The sequence below is a fragment of the Periplaneta americana genome, chromosome 2 (assembly GCF_040183065.1).
Source record: "Periplaneta americana isolate PAMFEO1 chromosome 2, P.americana_PAMFEO1_priV1, whole genome shotgun sequence".
Taxonomy (NCBI): Eukaryota; Metazoa; Arthropoda; class Insecta; order Blattodea; family Blattidae; genus Periplaneta; species Periplaneta americana.
The window spans coordinates 8,369,363-8,387,044 of record NC_091118.1 but is presented as its reverse complement, the minus strand read 5'-3'; the positions used below and the strand labels follow the sequence as shown (position 1 = coordinate 8,387,044).

The 17,682-nt window shown below is 36.8% G+C and overlaps 1 protein-coding gene across 3 annotated transcripts in view; it reads right to left on the bottom strand.

Annotated features, from left to right (window-relative positions):
* The window catches only part of LOC138712567 (INO80 complex subunit D-like), a 74,723-nt gene that overhangs the window by 31,102 nt on the left and 25,939 nt on the right, over positions 1-17,682 (bottom strand). For all 3 annotated transcript variants that reach the window (XM_069844504.1, XM_069844515.1, XM_069844495.1), the window contains exons 5-9: positions 11,197-11,539; positions 9,720-9,957; positions 7,874-8,063; positions 5,513-5,635; positions 3,348-3,533 (exon numbers count right to left, since the gene is read on the bottom strand). In XM_069844504.1, coding sequence (XP_069700605.1) covers positions 3,348-3,533; positions 5,513-5,635; positions 7,874-8,063; positions 9,720-9,957; positions 11,197-11,539 — 1,080 coding nt within the window. The remainder of the gene's footprint in view (positions 1-3,347; positions 3,534-5,512; positions 5,636-7,873; positions 8,064-9,719; positions 9,958-11,196; positions 11,540-17,682) is intronic.

The window sequence follows — 17,682 nt, the reverse complement described above, 5'->3', positions numbered from 1 at the left end:
GCGTCTGAATGAAATGAAGGTGATAATGCCGGTGAAATGAGTCTGGGGTCCAGCACCGAAAGTTACCCAGCATTTGCTCGTATTGGATTGAGGGAAAACCCCGGAAAAAACCTCAACCCCGACCGGGATTCGAACCCGGGCCACCTGGTTTCACAGCCAGACGTGCTGACCGTTACTCCACAGGTGTGGACAACCTGACATCTTATTTCCTAACTGATGCACATTTTTCAATTCTTGTATGTAGAAATATCATTGCTGCAACAACTTCAATTCGACATACTTAACATATTTCATTCTATGAAACACGAAAGTGTCAATTCATTTGTTGACAGTTGTGCATATTTGCAGAACTGTCATGAAATTCTGACACCTCTTGTTTCGTATGTCATAGGAACGTGACAACTTATTATGCAGTAATAAATTTATAAAACAGTTATATTGCCCACGTCCAAGGTCAGTGCAACAGAGGTTTACTCCTCGGAAATGCCAGACACCATCATGTTCGATCCTTAATTGCAACTGCTTTAAGAAAAAAGTCTTGGATAGTAGAAGAGAAAGTTTTTTGCCTTGCTACTAATGGCTCCTCCAGACGTATTGACATCATAGTGTATTCCCAGACTACCAAGAAAGGATATACCGTATTTGCTCGCGTAATTTGCGCACTTTTTAATTAACTTTGGCCACTGAAAAATTGGGGTGCGTAAAATATGCGGATTTTTCAAATAAGAGGTCTTGTTCTGAGTTTATCTCAATTAGTATATGTATAGGTAAGTATTTATGGTAGGGTTAATTTTCTATACCGGTAACTTGTCTCTACCAAGGACAAGCATTGTTAAAGTAGCAGGACTTTGGGGTTTCTTTCTGAAGCAGGTACTTCAGTTGCTGGTGAATGACCTACGATGGACTGTAGGGAAGGAAAATCCCTACTACACTGAAAAAAATATGTACGTAAAATGTGTGCGCAAAATACATGGAGCAAAAATAAAGTTCAAAATAATCCCTTAAAAATTAGGGTGCGAAAAATACGCGGGGGCGCAAATTACGCGACCAAATACGGTATAATTGATCCTACCATAAGGATTGAAACGGGGAGTAGCCAGTTGAAGGATGTCAATCAAGAAAAGATCAACATTTATCTGCCAACAGTTGATTACTTCAAAGCAAAATACCAGCTTGAAGACATTGAGGTGATTGGTCTTCTTATTGGAGCTCGTGGTGTGATTCCCAAGTTCTTTGAACGCTTCAGGAAGATTTTTGAACTACAACAGACACTTACTGCTGACATTATAACTTCAGTTTTGAAACGCTCCTGCCAAATTCTGAGTCATCATATTCACGCTGTTTAATTTCTTTTTCTTTACTTTATAATTCATATATGTTTATTTTAATTTTCTACAAAATGTATGTAAACATTTAATATTGTAAAATTCATGTAGGAGAGTATACCGAGTCCTTCTGGGCTACCTCCAATGGGAGGCAGTTATTACTATAAATATAATATTGAAACTATTGGTTCTTCTGTATGGTTGTAAAACTTTAACTCTCACTTTGAGACAGGAACAGAGGTTAAGGGTATTTGAGAATAAGGTGTTTATGAAAATATTTGGGGCTAAGAGGGATGAAGTTACAGGAGAATGGAGAAAGTTACACAACACACAACTGCACGCATTGTATTCTTCACCTGACATAATTAGGAACATAAAATCCAACGTTTGAGATGTGCAGGGTTATGTAGCATGTACGGGCAAATTCAGAAATGCATACAGTGTGTTAATTGGGAGGCCGGAGGGAATAAGACCTTTGGAGAGGCTGAGACGTACATGGGAGGATAATATTAAAATGTATTTGAGGGAGGTGGGATATGATGATAGATACTGGATTAACCTTGCTCAGGATAGGGACCAATGCCGGGCTTATGTGAGGATGGCAATGAACCTCCGGATTCCTTAAAAGCCAGTAAGTAAGTAATTGGGCAATATTGTAATTGAGACTATTGAATATTGGCGTGGAACAATACTTTGTTTTAAGTAAATCATGCTCAATATTAGCAGCAGCAGCAGTAGTAGTAGAGAAAGTGATGATTATAGGAAAAACCACGAAGGACCAAGGTTTTTAAAAAAAGGAAAAATCTAAATTACATTTTCAGTGAGTTTGTATTCATGGAGAAATTTCGTATTAGCAAGTATCAGCTGAAAATATGAGCAAAATAGGAGATTTGCTGCACAAAACCAAAAGAAATAAAACACTTGACCCAAAATAATTGTGTTCTTCCTGGCTAGGTCATATGGACCTGCTAACCAAGAGCAGGTGTCGTCCTGCAAACAATTTGGGGTTGCGTGTAGGTGATATAACCACCATACCATAAAAATATGGTGCGTACATTAAAACAATTATACTTTTTGCTACTGTCCTATATTGGTGAGCAAGAGAGTTAATGGATTTATTGCCAAGAACTCAGCATTGATTAACGACAATAACATATCTCAATTTTGGCCAGAAATGGACATACAAGTCTGTGCACAGTATAAGAAGAATCAGTAGCGACAACTCTTGTCGGCACCTTTGATGTTGTTGGTATTAAATTCAAGCTCAGTACGGTCTAGTTCTCAATGAATCCAACTATGTCGCTAGTATCAAACCACTATCAAAATATTAGTAAAATATTTATTTATTTATTTTATTGGTCAGTAATACGAATAATCTTGTATGTATATTATCTATCATTAATATTATGTCGCTAGGAAGTCAAAATACTTATATCCATTGTTGACGTTCATGTTCGCACTTCACCACAACGGACGCCATGATGTATTATGTTGTACTTGGATCAGTTTTACCAACATAAGCCCCAAACAGTGACTTGAACGTTAGCGTCAATTAGTGAATATTTTCATGATGATTGCATACGGAAGTAATTATTATTATGGTTATATTGCCATTCCTTTGCCTCATGTCTTTAAAATTGTTAAAAGATGAGTAATGAATGTTTTCAGTTAATTATGCCAGCCTGTTGTAGATTGGAGAACCATCTGGTGGAGGTTCCAGATAATACACCCGGTTTCGTGACATGCGCACTCAGAATTTGTTCCCACGAAATAGCTTAGGTGTCTTTACTGTACGTTCTCTATACTGTGGTCTGTGCTTTTCCACACTATGCAAACCCCAAGATGAAATGGATCAAAATCATCTTCTATGATGTTCAGCATTTACTACTAAGTGAACTTGTCCACGAGAGCAAATAGCTTCATTGTCAACGAGCATTATTAAACAAACTATTAATCTTTATTTGTTCAATTAACTGTTCATCACACAGGTCAATCAGTGTTCCACTCTGTCTTGATTCATACCTGTGAAGAGGTCGTTGAATGCGTCAGCAGGAATCTGGTTGAGGACGTTGGTGAGGTCGTGTTCTTCCAGGAGCCTTGATGCATGGTTTGCCAGTTCTGCCGTGTCCAGTGGGAGCTCCTCAGCCATCGCCAGTACTTCTTCCTCCACTTCCACCTCCACCTGCTGTTGCTGATGGTGATCCATACCTGCGCAGCACACAATATGATCAGAATTTTAGGTTTTAGAGCATTATGTTCAGAAAAACAATTTTCGATTTTCAATTGTGTGTCGAACTTCTTTATGACTTATGACTTATGACTGATGCAGAATATTGTGATCCGTAGTGAAACAGCACATATCACTTCTACCTACAATGCTGCAAGTTATATCATACTGAAAAGTTGATATAAAACAATAGTAATTTCATACATTAACAAATTACTGCACATTAAGTACAGTTTCGAGTTTGTCATAGTAATATAGTTTATTATAGAACAACCTCCTGGATTTACAGGTTGCTGAAAAAGACAAGGTAAACAAAAATACAATAATAACAGGAATAAAAAACTTACGATTTAAGAGTACATACAATAAATGTTGAAGAAAAAGAAAATACTAAATTAATATGAAAACAGAGATCAAAATAACGTTTAAGTGTTACCTCTAAAAATTATTGTTTTATATCTGTGGAGGTGCGACAAATGAAACAAGGAGAATACAAGGATAACGGGAAAACAAGGAAAATAGGGGGGAGGAAAGGAGAACAAGAGGAATACAAGAAGAACATGGGGAAAATAAGAAGAATAACATGAAGATAAGAGGAAGAAGAGAGAATACAAGGAAAAGGAGAATGTAAAGAGAACAAGGGGGACACAAAGCAAGCAAAAGGAAAGAAAAGAGAACAACATGAATACAAGAACAAGGGGATGCAAGGAGAACAAGGGTACTGCAAAAAGAGAATAAGGGAACACAATGAGAACAAGGGTAATACAAGCAGGGGAATGCAAGGAGAACAAAATAATTCAAGGAGAACAAGGGGAATGCAAGGAGAACAAGGGAATGCAAGGAGAACAAGGGGAATGCAAGGAGAGCAAGGGGAATGCAAGGAGAGCAAGGGGAATGCAAGGAGAGCAAGGGGAATGCAAGGAGAGCAAGGAGAATATAAGGAGAACAAGGGGAATGCAAGGAGAGCAAGGGGAATGCAAGGAGAGCAAGGGGAATGCAAGGAGAGCAAGGGGAATGTAAGGAGAGCAAGGGGAATATAAGGACAACAAGGGGAATGCAAGGAGAGCAAGGGGAATGCAAGAGGAGAGCAAGGGGAATGCAAGGAGAGCAAGGGGAATGCAAGGAGAGCAAGGGGAATGCAAGGGGAATGCAAGGAGAGCAAGGGGAATGCAAGGAGAGCAAGGGGAATGCAAGGAGAGCAAGGGGAATGCAAGGAGAGCAAGGAGAATATAAGGAGAGCAAGGGGAATGCAAGGAGAGCAAGGGGAATATAAGGAGAGCAAGGGGAATGCAAGGAGAGCAAGGGGAATATAAGGAGAACAAGGGGAATGCAAGGAGAGCAAGGGGAATGCAAGGAGAGCAAGGGGAATGCAAGGAGAATGCAAGGAGAGCAAGGGGAATATAAGGAGAACAAGGGGAATGCAAGGAGAGCAAGGGGAATGCAAGGAGAACAAGGGGAATGCAAGGAGAGCAAGGGGAATATAAGGAGAACAAGGGTAATGCAAGGAGAGCAAGGGGAATGCAAGGAGAGCAAGGGGAAGACAAGGAGAAAAAGAGAAGTATAAGAACAAAGTGAAGACAAGAGAAAAAAGGGAAGTAAAATACAAGAAGAGAATACAAGAAGAACGAGGGGAATACAAGAACAAGTGGAATACGAGAACAAGGGGAATGCATGGAGAACAAGGGGAATACAAGGAGAACTTCATGCAACTGACCAGGCACGTGTATCCTAAATCATATCTCCTGCATGCACCAAACAAAAACTCTGATAACTTTACGTCACTGAAGGAACATTTCAAAACAGGTTCAAAGAACAGAGACAGCAGGTTCCTTTAAGTCAGAAACAGGCTGGTGGCATAATACTACAAAGAAAGAGTGGGATGAGTTGTGGAGGAAGAATAGACGAATGACGTGATAGAGGAAATCAGTTAAGATGAGCTCTAGCTTGGACTTTTACTAACTTTGGTGTTCATCTTTGACAGAGTCTTGCTGCATATCTTGATCTGTTATTAATCTCTCTGCAACTTCCTCCTTGGGGTAGGGCTCCACACTCTCTGCAGGGGACGATGGTCCAACACTCATCTCTGTAACCACCAACATCAAGTTTGCATTAATAAGTGATTTGTGACAATCTATTTGACAACTTCAGATTGTAGCGAAAAGTGACATGAAGTTTTTTTAACTGAGTGGTTATTATTTTAAAAGCAACAGACAGCTGAAAACTGAAAATAATACCACACTGCATTCTAAGTTACGCAACAGGGATCAGAAACAACATACAATTCACCAACCACACTGTAGTCAAGAACAACACAGACCTAGTGAACCACATCAAGGACAACACATACCCCAAAATTCAACGCTAGTATTGTTTGACATCACCACTCTATACACTTACTAACATACCCATATGTGTAACAATAAAATTGCTAGGACATATGTTAAAAGAAGATAAGAACACACCTCAACCACAAGTAGATGAAAACTCAGCAAATTATTTTCAAATAGTTCTCTTCATCTTGGATTGTGTTTAATGGTGTCTGCTTATTAAAATCTTTGTATAGGAACACAAGTTTTGATGCTTTGTATGCTAAGTTAGACAACGTAGTCATAGCAATATGCACTCCGATAGTGATTGCGAAAAAAGCTGCAGTAATATATTATTTATTCAAAAGAATAAACATCAGCCTACAAAATACTGATGGCAACAAGAACCCTGAATTCCAGAAGACAGTGAACACTGGAAATTTGAACATAGGTTTACATAATATTTTAAAAGCACTTTAAGACAAAAAAAGGAAAACATGCACTTTAACAACGATATAAATAAAATAGTATAAAAGTGCCACAACTTCTTATAATAATTAAGACATAGTAAAGATGAGATGACTACGTCAAATACACAAAGAGTCCTTAAATTTAAATTGTTAACTGCCTCCCATTGGAGGTAGCCAAGAAGGACTTGGTATACTCTCCTACATGAATTTTACAATATTAAACGTTTACATAAATTTGTTGACAGAAAATTAAAATAAACATATATGAATTATGAAGTGAAGAAAAAGAAATTGAACGGAGTGAATATGATGACTCAGAATTTGGCAAGAGCTTTTCAAAACTGAAGTTATGATGTCAGCAGTAAGTGTCTGTGGTAGTTCAAAAGTCTTCCTGAAGCTTTCAAAGAACTTGGGAATCACACCACGAGCTCCAATAAGAAGACCAATCACCTCAATGTCTTCAAGCTGGTATTTTGCTTCGAAGTAATCAACTGTTGGCAGATAAATGTTGATCTTTTCTTGATTGGCATCCTCCGGCTGGCTACTCCCCATTTCAATCCTTATGGTGGGATCAATTATATAACCTTTCTTGATAGTCTGGGAATACGCTATGATGTCAATATGTCTAGAGGGGCCATTAGTAGCAAGGCAAAAGACTTCCTCTTCTACTGTCCAAGACTTTTTTTTTCAAAGCAGTTGCCATTAAGGACCGAACATGATGGTGTCTGGCATTTCGGAGGAGTAAACCTCTGTTACACTGACCTTGGACGTGGGCAAGGGTTTCAGTCTCCGGGCAGCCATGTCTGCACCGGGATCCGTCCAAAGAGCGACCAGGTACTCCTCTAACTGCTGCTAAATTGGCATTCATTTTGAGGCAGGTTACCCATTCAGATGTAGATAGTCCAGACTTATTAAAAATCCAGGCATTGGCTTTAGGTATTTGGCTGTACAATTCTACACCTCTGCCTCTTCCAGGCATTACTTTCCAAGATTCGAATTCTGTATTTCTTAATTCCTCTCTTAATTTCCTAGTCACATACTAAGAATAATTTGTTCTAATATTCTGTGAGGAATGCCGAGTTCCTTTAAAACATTCCAGGTACACTTAGTTACACCTTCTCAGCTAGCAATAGTAATCCTCTCACAGAAACTTCATGAGAAGAATCTACACAAGAAAGAAGATGCAAGTTTTCTACAGTAGCCCCTTCTATACTTCACCATGGTACTATGTGACGTCACAAATGAACTAGGAATACACAACTTGGAATTAAGAAGTGTAGTTTCAAAGGCACTTTTATCCAAAAAAATTCAAAATTGAGATATAACTTGATTTGTATTCTGTGATAATTCTGCATTTTTCTGTTAAGTACCAAAAAAAAAAAAAATAAATAAATAAAAAAATAAAAAAATAAATATCTTTATAAAAATTCAGTAAGAATTTTCGGTTCACTTAAAGACTGAATCAGGTTCTGTACAATTTACTTCAAAACAACGTCAGATGGATAAAAGTGTCTAAACCCCTCAATCGAAGAGCTGGCTACTCACCACATGGTTCTTCCTGGTCTGCCAACACATCCAGCGGAGCTGCGGTGGTTCCTGAAGGGGGTGGCTCAGGTGGCCGCTGCACTCTGCGCTTCTTCTTCCCTCGCTTGCTGGGCCGAGTCATGGCTGATGGTTTTGCTTTCTTACGCACCTTCTTTGGTTTTGTTTCTGCACACATCCTATCATAATTGTCCTGCAAAACATCAATCAATCAATGAACAAGCAAATTTCAATGACTATTACGGGACGAATGTTGATGAAATGTCACTATTTTTCTTTTGACTTTTAAATAATAAATTAATTCATTTTATGTTGTAATAAAACAAAATCTGTAATTTTTATGTTGCATTTTTTTTTACACTTTTGGCCAATTATGTCTGGTAGGTTTTTTGGGGGAGGGGGGACGGGGGACGGGGATAATTAAAAATCACTTTCCCCAATTCTAATTCATTTTATACGATTTTTTTTTTAATTTCCACATGAAATCGATCAGTAAAAAAACTCGCATTTTTTCCCTACTTATACCCGCTGAGGACAGTGCATTTGCAAAAATATACTATCAAAAGTCAAACGGTTTTCGTATTATTGAGCGACAAATTTAGTGTATTTTAGAAAAACAAGCCTCTTTCAGCGCTCAGAACTCTGGAACCATTTACTGCAGAACACTGAACGAGAGTTCATTTTAGGCTGACATTTGGTAGGTTATGTTAAGAAGTAATCCTTATTTTTATTGTATACAGAGAGACAGATAATCTGATTTTACTTACTTTTAGGCTTTTTGGCCATTTGTAAAAATGTAAAAAAATATTGAGAAAAAACCTTGCATTATTAAGAGGGATTCGGCATTGTTTGCTTAGTGATACGGCAATAAGTTTCGAGGGTATTAAATATATTATTTTCACACGCCTAGACTTGAACGGCACAGTACCGCATGCACTGGCCGAGAGCTGAAGATAAGCAAGCGTTGGGCGTCATTTTACTCCTGTGTTTATGAAAACCTGTGATAAAGCTAGCACAGCCATCACTGCTAGACGACACATCACGTGTTTGTCTCCTGGCCTTGCTTGTCTCGGCTACCTCCCGTCTCACAGTCAGCTGGTTAGTTCACGCGCGTACTATTTATTTTCTTTATTTGATATTTTCAGTACTTTCTTATCAACATACCATCAGTAAAAAAATGTGTGTTTATTTGTACTTTCAAAGCGGAATCTAACTATATATTTTAAAATATTTTTTCCTAGCCAAAGGCGTTTTAATGAGGAAAAATCAAAATTTCTCCATTTCCATAAAAAGTAAGAAAATCTGTTTATATGTCAATATAAACTTTAATTTCTCAGCATCAAAATAAACCATGATTTTGATCATTGGGTGAAAGGGTTTCGGAGCTACAACAGTTTAAAGTTGCTAATTTTATGAAAATACGATAAATTTAAATATTTTTAATTTAAACACTATGAAGTTCTGATGCCTCAAACTTTGCACAAAGCATTGTATCACAGTTCTCTATGTACAAAAAAAAGTTTCATTGTATTTAGAAATTGTAAGGTCAATTTTCTCTATATTTCGGTCGATTTCAGATGGAATAGCTCATATACAGCCCCTTGCCTTTATTTTATAAACTTTTAAGGTCATTTTTTCAATACTTTTAGGGCATTTTTATATAAATGTAAGTATATCTTACTGGTCAGATATTTTAGGGCATCTATATCCACCCTCTAATTACAAGCATAACATACTCTTCAAAATAAAGGACGTTATATTGGGATTTCACTGTATTAGGATGCAAGATGAGAAATGGAGATCAAAAGCCAAGAGCATTAGCAAACACAACATGGTGGGGTAGACTCACCCGTTTCCTAGCATGCTCCAAACATAGAGGCAACTCGTGGCAGATGTCGAACACGGGCACGCAGCACTGCGTGTTGTCCGAGAACTTGGCCGTGCAGTGCTCGAACAGCAACTGGTCCACGTTGTACATGATGTGCCGCACACAGTGCTGTGTGCAGGGCAGCGCCACGCTGGAACAGGCGTCCGCCTCCCCTTTCCTGTAGCTGCACACCCGCTTCACCAACATTGTTACCTTCGACCTGCAGCACGTAACACAACTACACTGCAATCATGTTCCCATGTGCGAATATCTAGTACAGCACAACCTTTAAGATCATCTAACCACATTTTGCACATACACAAATAGACGTTCAAAGAATGTGTCCTATATTTTGAAGAAAATTTATTAAAATGTACATCAACTCTTAGGATAAAAATCCACATTTTTTCCCTTAATGTGTTTCAAACTCTGGCGACATGACTGAGAATAAACTAAGCAATTTATATAATTCAAATTTGAAAATCGAATTTGGAAGCCAAAAGAAAATATTTTTTTTGGAAAAAAATTAATGAAGTTTTGGACTGACCTAACTCCAAAGCTTTAACTTGGTATGTCAATAAAGTCTTTTGTCCAAATGGAAGTCTACTTTTTGTCCATCGGAAGGATAACAAATGTCGGAAAATGTGAAATAGGGGAAAACAGACACTAAAGATGGCGTAAGGTACAGGCGTTAAAAAAAAGAAAAAGAAAAAAAAAAAAGAAGCAATTTTGTGCATATTTCGCGTCCTAAAGGAAATTAAAAAATAATATAACAACATTCTTTAAACAATCCTTTTGAAACTAACAGAAAATTGTTTGCATCATAAATTAAATTCATAATTCAATTTCACTTGACTGTGTGGGGGTTACAGCACTGCCTTCTTGATCACACGAAGGCAGCTGATGTGAGAAAGAGAAATAACTGTTGTCTGCTTGGAGAAGTAGTCCCAGAAACTATGCATACATACTTGTAATGCTCAACGATCAAATATCGAAAGTGTTGAACAGCAACCTCATATGAAGAAAAAAAAAAAAAAAAGATTTCACTTGTTTCTCATCAAAGATATCTTCCCGAATCTTCTACAACTTTTTCTTAAGTCAATGCATGGATACACTTCACAAGAAGAGATTTAAATATCCTCTGATGCCAGAAATTTGTTCATTTTCAAGATACTAAAATATTTTTTTGCTCACTGTAAAATTGAATTTTTTTTACATATGTGGTTGCAGTTCAACATCACTGATATGTACAAATGTTCTATCATTGTCTTGTCTTTATATATCGTTATTTTACCTATAACTACCAGAGGTGAAAATCATTTGTAGTTTTATGTTTATTCATTCATTCATATGGCAGGACACACCAAAAACCCTTTGATAAAACTGAATGAGGTTCATCTTAAATAACAAACCATCGCAACTCGAAGTCCAGGCTTCGACTCCTGTGTAGCAGACTGACCTGTTGTGCCTCATCTGACTATGGCAGCCTCTGCCTTGCTGAGACGACCGCAGGAAGAGGGCTGATTGACTAGGTTGCCTTCGTGCCGAGTCCAAGAGAGCTTCTACCAACGCATTTGAGTAAGGACTTTTCCCCGGAGGGCCCAGCGATGGCAGAGGCATTCCTCTCCACGTCTGGTTTAGTCTTCTTCTCAGTTCTGCCCTCATCTGCCCTAGACGACCTTCACGCTCGCGCTGGCCGTCCACACAAGCCAGATCCGTCTCCAGCCACGCCGAGAACCAATGCCTCTGATACACCGCAGACTCCTCACCATCACTCTCCTCGCTGTCTGACACTTCCACACCTACGACATACATCACTGTCATGTTAGTAAACCTTGCGCCAGGAGAGAAAACTCTCAGTGATATCACAATAGCCCCCAAGAAGTTTTTTTTAGTGGGTGAGTTTCTCAAATACACGAATGTCAAAATACACCTTCATGAATGTGTACCATAAGGCTCACTTCACACACCGCTAACAGTGCGTGAAACTGCACTTCACGCACTACAGTAGAAAAAATAAAATAGGGTCATTCCACGAAAATGCGAAATTTTCACGAAAAATAAAAATCTCACGAATCTCTGCTTGTTATGTCATTTTTTTCGTTATGATCCGAATTTTTTTAATCTTATAACACTCATTGTGTAACAACACGTGTGTGGGAGAAAAAGCGCCAAGAAGTCTGTGGTTTAAGAGCGCGAAATTATCTACTAGATATCACATATTTGAATGCACATTTAAGGCAAATAAATCATTACTTCTGTACGTTAAATGCAATTAATAATGAAGTGCGGACCTTTTTTTAATAATTACAATGCATAGAAACCGCAATACAATGATTATTTCGTGCTTGATTGCAATTATTACAAGGAAAGGTTGAGAGTTCGTGTGTGACGCTCAAATGTACATTTGTTTATATTTCGTCAAAACCATTTCATTTTTTCATGTTTCATAAATGTAAAAGTGAGGAACATCACATAACAATCAACTTCTTATATGGACAACATTTTGATTTATGTACGTATTCTACAAGAAAGACACATGACACACGTAACACAATGACTGTGACACACGAACAAAAATGTGATGTTCGTGTGTCACTAAGGTTTATCCTAAAATCCAGTTACAAGTTTTGTTGTTATTGGAAGTCTTTACGTCTAAACATAATTAGTAGTGGAATTTCTAATACTTATTGTTGATTTAGATAATTGTGTGTGCGTGCACACGCACCTGTGCGTTTTTTTTTTCCAAGTACATAAACTGTAAGTTAAACACTCTTGAAAATGTGTGTTCCATAACTGTTGTAAGGGGGAAAGGAACTTGCCACGCTATCCCATTATCTCCTGGCCTAGTTGCCTCATAAGTGATGCCTTCTTGGTATCACTTGTGAGGTTCACACCTGTCTTTGGACAGACTAAACAACAACTGTTGTAAAAATATAGTATGTAGGCCTAAAATTAGCATAAGACAATTTATGCCTAAAGTTCGTACAAAATATTTATTATTTTTTTAATTCCTTGAATTAAAAACCAACAAAAATTGGTTTATGTTAATTTATTTCATATTAAAAACAAGCTTATGCAGTACACTTATATCGTAAATAGGTAGCCACCATACTAAGCTTGTGTATAAATAAATTGGTGCAATTATTTGCACATTAGGTAAATGGTACTAAATTTCTGATATTAATTTAAAATCATTTTATTTAATAACATTAATTAATTTACCCTAGGTATCATTTAGCAATTCCAAAAGTAGGCCTCTTTAAATCTATATTAGTTTTTCTATTGATATAAATATTAATTCATTTTGAACATTTTTTGATAGTATTTTCAAGAATTTAAGTTGGGCTGATTACTTGGTTGGGTTTTTTCCGAGGTTTTCTCCAACCATAAGGCGAATGTCAGGTAATCTATGGCAAATTCTCGGCCTCATCTCGCCAAATACCATTTTGCTATCACCAATCCCATTGACACTAATAACCTAGTGGTTGATACAGTGTCGTTAAATGACGAAGTAAAAAAAAAAGACGTCAAATATAGGCTACATATGAAGTTACAAAATCTTGTGGTGGCGAAGAATTTAAAGTGTCTGTGATGTCCAAGGAAGGGAATTACTACAAATGGCTGACATATTGGTATATTCGTCACATGACATTACACAGGAAATATCACCACATATGGTTGTAAACAACCATGGATATTTAAAATTTAAAAGTGTATTTTAGTGCAATCTAGTGTTGTTTTGTATAATAAGAACTGTAGGCATAGTGTATAAGTCTTCCACAAGAAGTGATGTATTTATAGTGCATTTAAATCAATTAGTAACCAACATAACAGAAATGTTTGTGTGTCACAACACATTTGCAATATTTTGTTTCTTAATGGCACTGTTAATTTTTTTTAAAGTTCGTGATTTAGCAGTTACATGTACTACACAAGTGTCTTAATTGTTTGGAAAACAACTGAATGCATTTATGTCATTTGGCACAATAATATGAACATTTTCCATTTTGGTAATAAATCTAGTGGCAAGAAAATGTTCGTGTGTCACACCATACAATATTTAATATTTTTTGCATTATTAATTATTCCTTTTCATTAAGAATTTTTGTTTATATTTAGGAATACTTATGTTAAATTTTTTTTTTATTTTAGTTGGTTATTTAACGACGCTGTATCAACTACTAGGTTATTTAGCGTCGATGAGATTGGTGATAGTGAGATGATATTTGGCGAGATGAGGCCGAGGATTCGCCATAGATTACCTTGTATTCACATTACGATTGGGGAAAACCTCGGAAAAAACCCAACCAGGTAATCAGCCCAAGCGGGGATCGAACCCACGCCCGAACGCAACTTCAGACCGGCAGGCAAGCGACTTAACCGACTGAGCCACGCCTTTGGCTTCTTATGTTAAAAGATGTAATGTCTTTTTCATGAATTACTAAGTATTTAATTAAATATCCTGTGAAGATCATAGTTAGGTACTTAAAAAATGTTACGTGTGTCACTATGGAATGACCCAATAATACTAATTTCTGTCAAATAAAGCTGTAGCGAAAATGACATATCGCAACTGGAGAATAAGTGAAATACTTCACTCTTTAAAACACCTACAAAATAATTTTATTCTTGTTAATAGTGGATACCTTCACACTGTGGTACAACTGGCAATGAACATGCACATTTTCTTGCTAACAGAAAAGTATACTGCAAACAGCTACCTACGAAACACTAATTGAAGCAGCAAAACTCAAAATAAAAAAGACAATGAGAGAAAAGTTATCAGAACACTTATGAAGAGAAAGTGAAAACAAGCAATGGAGTAGGAAGCACCAGTGGCATTGTTTCGTCTCTACACAGGTCATGTTTGTTTGGCAGTTTATCCCTACCCATCACCATACTGTCCATTATGTAAAGCCAATGAAGTAGTAAATAAGGACCATCTCCTCAAATGTCAAGCCTTCACAAAAATTGATGCAGATGAAAATTCTCAGCTAGAAAAATATTATTGGGATGAGAAACGGCAAATGGAAGACAACCAAAGTCAGGAGCATTAGCAAACAACATTTCTATTCGCAGATAGGGGTCCTCACTATTAAAAAATAAACATTTCTAGAAATGCTCAAGCTACCAGTTAACTTACTCGAAAATAAGATCTCATCGATTATAAGATCCTCTTAATTTTTAAAGTATTGTTTTATAAAAATATTTTGTAAGCGAATATTAGACCAATGAGAAAATACTGGTAATAGGATTTTAGTGCCATATTCTAAGTGAAACAAAAACTGTAAGTTTTCCAGAAAATCGCTGTCAAGAGAATACAACAGAGAACGGTAAGTGGAATACTGTTAAATTCAGCCCAAGGACAGACTTTACACTGTTTCAGTAATTTTTAGTGAAAACAATAAGATCGCAGGAGTGTGGAAGTTGGCCGTTTCGTTTATCCTTCTACCTGATCATGCCTTACAGCTCATAAAATCAGTAACTACCAGTAGTCTTGTGCTTGAGTGGTATAGTGCTTTCCAGTGCCTTGTGCAACTCAGATACTGAATAAGAAAATGAATTCCGGGAAAAATTTATACGGTTTCATTTAAGTTGCATGTTCTTGAATTTGCCGAGAAAAATAGAGTGTGCACTGCGAGTCGTGAGTTCTCAGTGCAACTGAATGTTGCAAGTTTTGCAAGCATACCTGTGAACGATGAGTGAATCAAACTGAGACATTCTGCTTTACTAGTAATTTTAATGATTTTTTATTGATTTGACTTTCATTGCAGTCATATAAATGTTTTTGTAATTTGTTTTGTTAAATAACAGTTACATGCCAAGTTATGTAAGTTTAAACATCTAAATATTTTTAGATATAGACCGTGTCCCAAAGCTCAAGTCTATACTACAAGCTAGCAACTAGCTGATTTGTAAACTACACACTAGAGAGCTTTGGACATGGAGTCATGGCCTTCTTCATAGACTATTTTTCTATGGTGCTAGGGTATAGCACTAAATTAAGAAGGCAGTGTCCTAATCAGGGTTGAGAAAAACCCGGGTATTTAAAAAAAGACCCAACCCAGTGGGTTTTACTGGGTTTTTATGGGTTTCTTTGGGTTTTTATGGGTTTTATTGGGGTTTTCACTAATGGGTATTAAATAGTTCAATTTCGTGACTAAGTGATTCAGAACATCAACATATTCTAAGAACTACTTCATGAGCAAAAACTGGTAAATTAAATAAGCAAAGATTGGTAAATTATTATTAAATATTCTTAAGTTGGCAGCCTGCCCTTCCACTATCTTCCTAATATGTTAGATCCAAGATTCAGAGGGGCAAGAATAACTGCAGATCAAGAGGAAAGTGCAGAAAATTGGCTCACAGAGATTCATCCAGAGTGGGTGACAAGTGTTATGTCTTTTAGGATTGCTGATTCTGATTATTTTCCTGCTACTATGTTTTCTGACGCAGTTGTACAACAGTTCAGTCCAAAAAATGGTGGAAAATAATGGAATTGAAAACAACAAAAAAGGGGAACTTGCCAACAGGATTTATTAGCTTTGTGAAAAGTTTAATTCCTTGCCCTGCCAGCACTGCATCCATTGAGAGAATCTTCTCCACCTATGGGCTTGTTTGGTCAAAGTTAAGAAATAAGTTAGGAGAGGAAAAAGCTGAGAAATTAGTGAAGATCTACAGATTTGTGCATGTTAAGAAGAACTGAATTGTGATGTAGTTAATATTAATACCATTGTACAATAAAACACCGTGTTGATGAAAGTAATTTTTTCTTTATAATGAAACATTACCTAATTAATAACTTCTGCTGACAAATTGTTATAGTAAATAAATATGATGAACCTTTTTGTAATATTTTGTATGTTGATTAAATTACGAGAAATAAACATATGTTTTTTTTTTGGGGGGGGGGGGGTTTTGTGTCGGGTTTTATTGAAGGGTTTTTTTTTTTTTAAAAACAACCCTGGTCCTAATGCAGTTACATTACGAGTTATCAGCTGTTATTTTTTTGGAAATTTTAATTCTGCGATTATGTTGTTGTTTTCTAATGCCAGGAGTTTGACAATAAAGTCCTTTGACCTCTTGCACTCCAATATTTTTCAAAGATATTATCATGGCCAGCCACTGAAGCACAGATTTTGAGGTGTTCCGAATCCATTTCTTGGTTTGAGTTGCACAATGGGCAGTTAGGGGACTGATATATTCCAATTCTATGTAGGTGTTTGGGCAAACAATCATGGCCTGTTGCCAAAATTCTGCGATTATAAACAGTTTCCCAATGAACAGTTTACGAAACTTGATTCTCAGGTTTATGAAGTGAATGGTAGTTTCCTCAGATCCAGAATAGAAACATAGAAAAGATGTAGAATTGTAAAAGATGTTCAAAAGATATCTACGAAAATTACGTTTTGCTATCAACAATCGAAATATGTGGAAAAAGTACGGGCCTGAAGTATTACAACATTTAAAAAATGTAATGCAGATACCAACAATGTCAATGCTCCAAGTTAACGTGTTATTCTACATTGAACTCACATTTTATTCCCAAAGCATTTTCAAATTTCATAACCCCCAATTGCAAATGAGGTATCCTTGTTCATTTAGTGTACAAGTCATCAATCAAGCAAGCATTTTCGTTTACTAGCTACTACGAACTTAATTGCTATGCACGAGGTAGCTTTGGATGGTAACATGATGTCACATCCGGCTATTTAGTGAACAATCTAATTCACTTCAGTTGTAAATGTTCCTTTGAGACACGGTTTAAGTTTGTGTTAGTATCAATCAATCAATCAATCAATCAATCTTCTTAATGTATCCAGCTGTTTGCTGACAACATAAAGCCCACTATAGTCCACTGTAGTCTATTCAGTTGTTGTTTTTCACGAGAAATGAGGGGTATTTTGATCGGTGTTCATTATAGATGCCTGTTGCTAGTAGC